Source organism: Octodon degus, unplaced genomic scaffold, assembly GCF_000260255.1.
Source record: "Octodon degus isolate 3935 unplaced genomic scaffold, OctDeg1.0 scaffold00066, whole genome shotgun sequence".
Lineage (NCBI taxonomy): Eukaryota > Metazoa > Chordata > Mammalia > Rodentia > Octodontidae > Octodon > Octodon degus.
Window position 1 is genome coordinate 13,294,313 of NW_004524642.1, and position 2,845 is coordinate 13,297,157.

The 2,845-nt window shown below is 47.2% G+C and overlaps 1 protein-coding gene across 4 annotated transcripts in view; it reads right to left on the bottom strand.

Moving 5' to 3' along the window:
• Positions 1 to 2,120, bottom strand: part of CUNH1orf112 (chromosome unknown C1orf112 homolog) — a 54,295-nt gene extending 52,175 nt beyond the window's left edge. For all 4 annotated transcript variants that reach the window (XM_023719226.1, XM_023719227.1, XM_004634840.2 and 1 more), the window contains exon 1: positions 1,981 to 2,120. In XM_023719226.1, the coding sequence (XP_023574994.1) occupies positions 1,981 to 2,076 (96 nt within the window). In that variant the 5' untranslated portion in view covers positions 2,077 to 2,120. The remainder of the gene's footprint in view (positions 1 to 1,980) is intronic.
• Positions 2,121 to 2,845: the final 725 nt, after the last annotated feature.

A 2,845-nucleotide genomic window follows, 5' to 3' on the forward strand; every position in this document is an offset into this window, starting at 1 on the left:
TAATTAAAAAATAAAAAATAAAAATAAAACCACTTAGAGGGGCCGGAGAGATGGCTCAGTAGGATAAGCACTTGACTGGCAAACGCAAGGATCTGAGTTCAATCCCCAGTTCCACCAAAAAAAAAAAAAAAACAACAGAGATAACTTAGCTTTACAAATCATGACCAGCCATAAAATACTTTTGACATGTAAGTAACAATAATGTTAATCCATGAATTCCTGGTCTCTACTACTGGTTGGAGATTTCTTTCTCTTCATCATACTCTACTTCTACTGGTCTTCTCATATTATAGTACTTGCATTCTTATTATACCAACATTACCAGAAATTACTCTGCATTCAATACAAAAGTTATACACCATTAATAGTTATTAGAAATGTTTTATTGTAAAAATACCATATGGAATATACGACCTATGGTTTTTACTTCAAACTTAATTTAAAGAATGGATTACAAGAAGACATGAGTAGAAATAAGGAAGTTGTTAACAATAAGTCAGGCGATAGGAGTTTAAAATTAAGAATCAGTGTGGTAGTAATAGCGGAGATAGGGGGATTGACTCACCTTTGAGTGAGAAACAATTTCCCAAGTATGAAAAATAGAATCTGAAGGTTTCAGTTTGTTTTTGTTTTTGTTTTCTTTTTTTTTTTTTTTTTTAGTTTTGGCTTGTACAGCCATTTAGGAAACTCTAAACAGATTTTAGTTCTCTTGAATATGTTAAATTTGAAATACAAAGCAAAATGGAAATGCTAACTTTAGATTTAGTGAAATTTCCATAAACATGGGGAGAAAAAGGAACCATGTGAGATATTTTTGTGCGCGTAAGTTAAAACAATGTCTCTTACACAGCCGCTGAGTACACAGTAAGTGGTTTCCAGTAGGAGCTTGGTCATTTGTTTCTAAGCTAGGACTCAAGTGAAAACAGAAATTCCCATACCTGCACAGTAACTAAAAAGTCTTTGGTACCAAAAATTTTTAATGCCTAGATGAATAACTTTTATATAACATTTAGTTACATTAGGTTTTCACTGAAAAGTTGTTTGTGCACTATCGAGGTTCTCTCAACTGAGGTTTTTTCCCCTTTCAAGTATAATTTTATGTAGAAGCTGAGCTCAAAGAGGAAAAAAGTACCTTGTAACATAAAGGGTTAGGGCTCCAGTCACAGTGACAACCACAAGGGCATTAAACATATAGAGAATTATCTGTCCTTGGCAGAGTGACATCAAATAACTCAGATGCAGGGCCGAGAATGTTGCTCAGTGCTGGAGCCCCACATCAGCATGCACACAGCCCTGGGTTTGATTCTCTGCACCAGAAACAAAAGACAATGCCGGTGAAAGTGTTTGGCGCACAACCTAGCACACCGAAAATACTGAATAAACTAACATTTATGAATATTAGTTTATTCAATACTTTAAAACAAACAAACAAACAAAAACTGGGCGGGGGAGATGGCTCAGTAGAGTTAAGCGCTTCCCCGGCAAGCGCAAGCACCCGAGTTCAATCCCCGGTTCCACCAAAAAAACCTCAAACGAAGCAAAAGCCAACCTGAAGCAACTGAAGCAATTCTTTTTAATTAGCCAGAGGAAGGGGGGAAATATTTGTATTTACAAACATCTTTTAAAGACCTGGCACCTTGGGAGAGCTCTGTCCTTTTATGGCCACAACACCGAGGAAGGCGTGACTCCAATTCCGCACTCCGAGGGCGGAGGTTTCCTAAAAGCTGAGAGAAACGCGCTACAACTCCGGCTCTCAACTCAGGTCGGGCTCCCCGCCTTCCCACCGGCCTCCCGCCAAGGAGCTCACGCTGACCCGCAGTTAAGGAACGCACAGGAACCCACCAAGGCACACAGACCGGAGGAAAAGGCCGCGCCGCAGCCCCGGCCTCGCACACGCAGACCCCACCGTCTCCGCGCTCGCCCGGGCCTGACAGGGTCCGGTCCCCGCCCTGCAAGCGGACAAGCGACCACAGAGGATATGAGGAGCCGAGGCAGAACAGACGGCAGCTCCCGGCGGCACTGTTCCTCCGGCCAACTGCTCAACTCCTCCAGGGTACCTATGCCTTCCTCAGACATGCTATCGCCAGAGAAGCCAACTTCAAACTAGTGCCGCCACAGCCCAGCCGGAAGCCCGACCGTCCCGGCAAGCCTCGCGAGCCCTCCGTCAGGACGGAACCATAGAGAGGGAGCCGACTGGCTTCCGCTGCCTCGGAGAGGCGAAGCCCGGCCTCTCTGGCTGCCTGGAGGACTCGACTCGCTGTTTCGCGCTCTCCAGGGGACTTCTCCAGGGCTCACCCAGCAGCGTGAGTTCCAGTTCTAGGGCGCTGCAGCCTGGCCAGTGAGATCTGGCGCTTCTGGGAGGTGAGAGCTAAAAGTGCCTGGGTTTACAAGCTTGGGCTCCTTAGCGCTTTGAGGTTGCTCTTCTAGGGTACAGTTTGATCGGGCCCCAGCCTACTTAGAGAGATGGAAACTGGAGTGTGCACCCCTTCTGCATCCCGGGGGACAGCGGGGAAGGGAGGCGGCGGATGGGAGGGAGGGGCGGTGGGGTCGGAGGGGCGGGAAATGAACCGCGCTGCTGTGCAGATCCAACAGGTGGTACGGAGCTCTGGCATTATGGGAGGCAGAGGCACAAGGGTCGCAGGTTCGAGCTCAGCCTAGGCAATTTAGCGACTTAGTGAAACCCTATCTCAAAATTTAAAAAGATAATAATAAAAGGTTGCAGGGGAGACCCAGTCCTAGCCCAGGTCCGGTGAGTGTGTGGAGAGCTTCCTGCTACCCTGCGCAGGCGGGACCAGTCCCAGCCCAGGCACAGGGTGGGCCGGACCCTCTCCCACCCCCTCGGGCC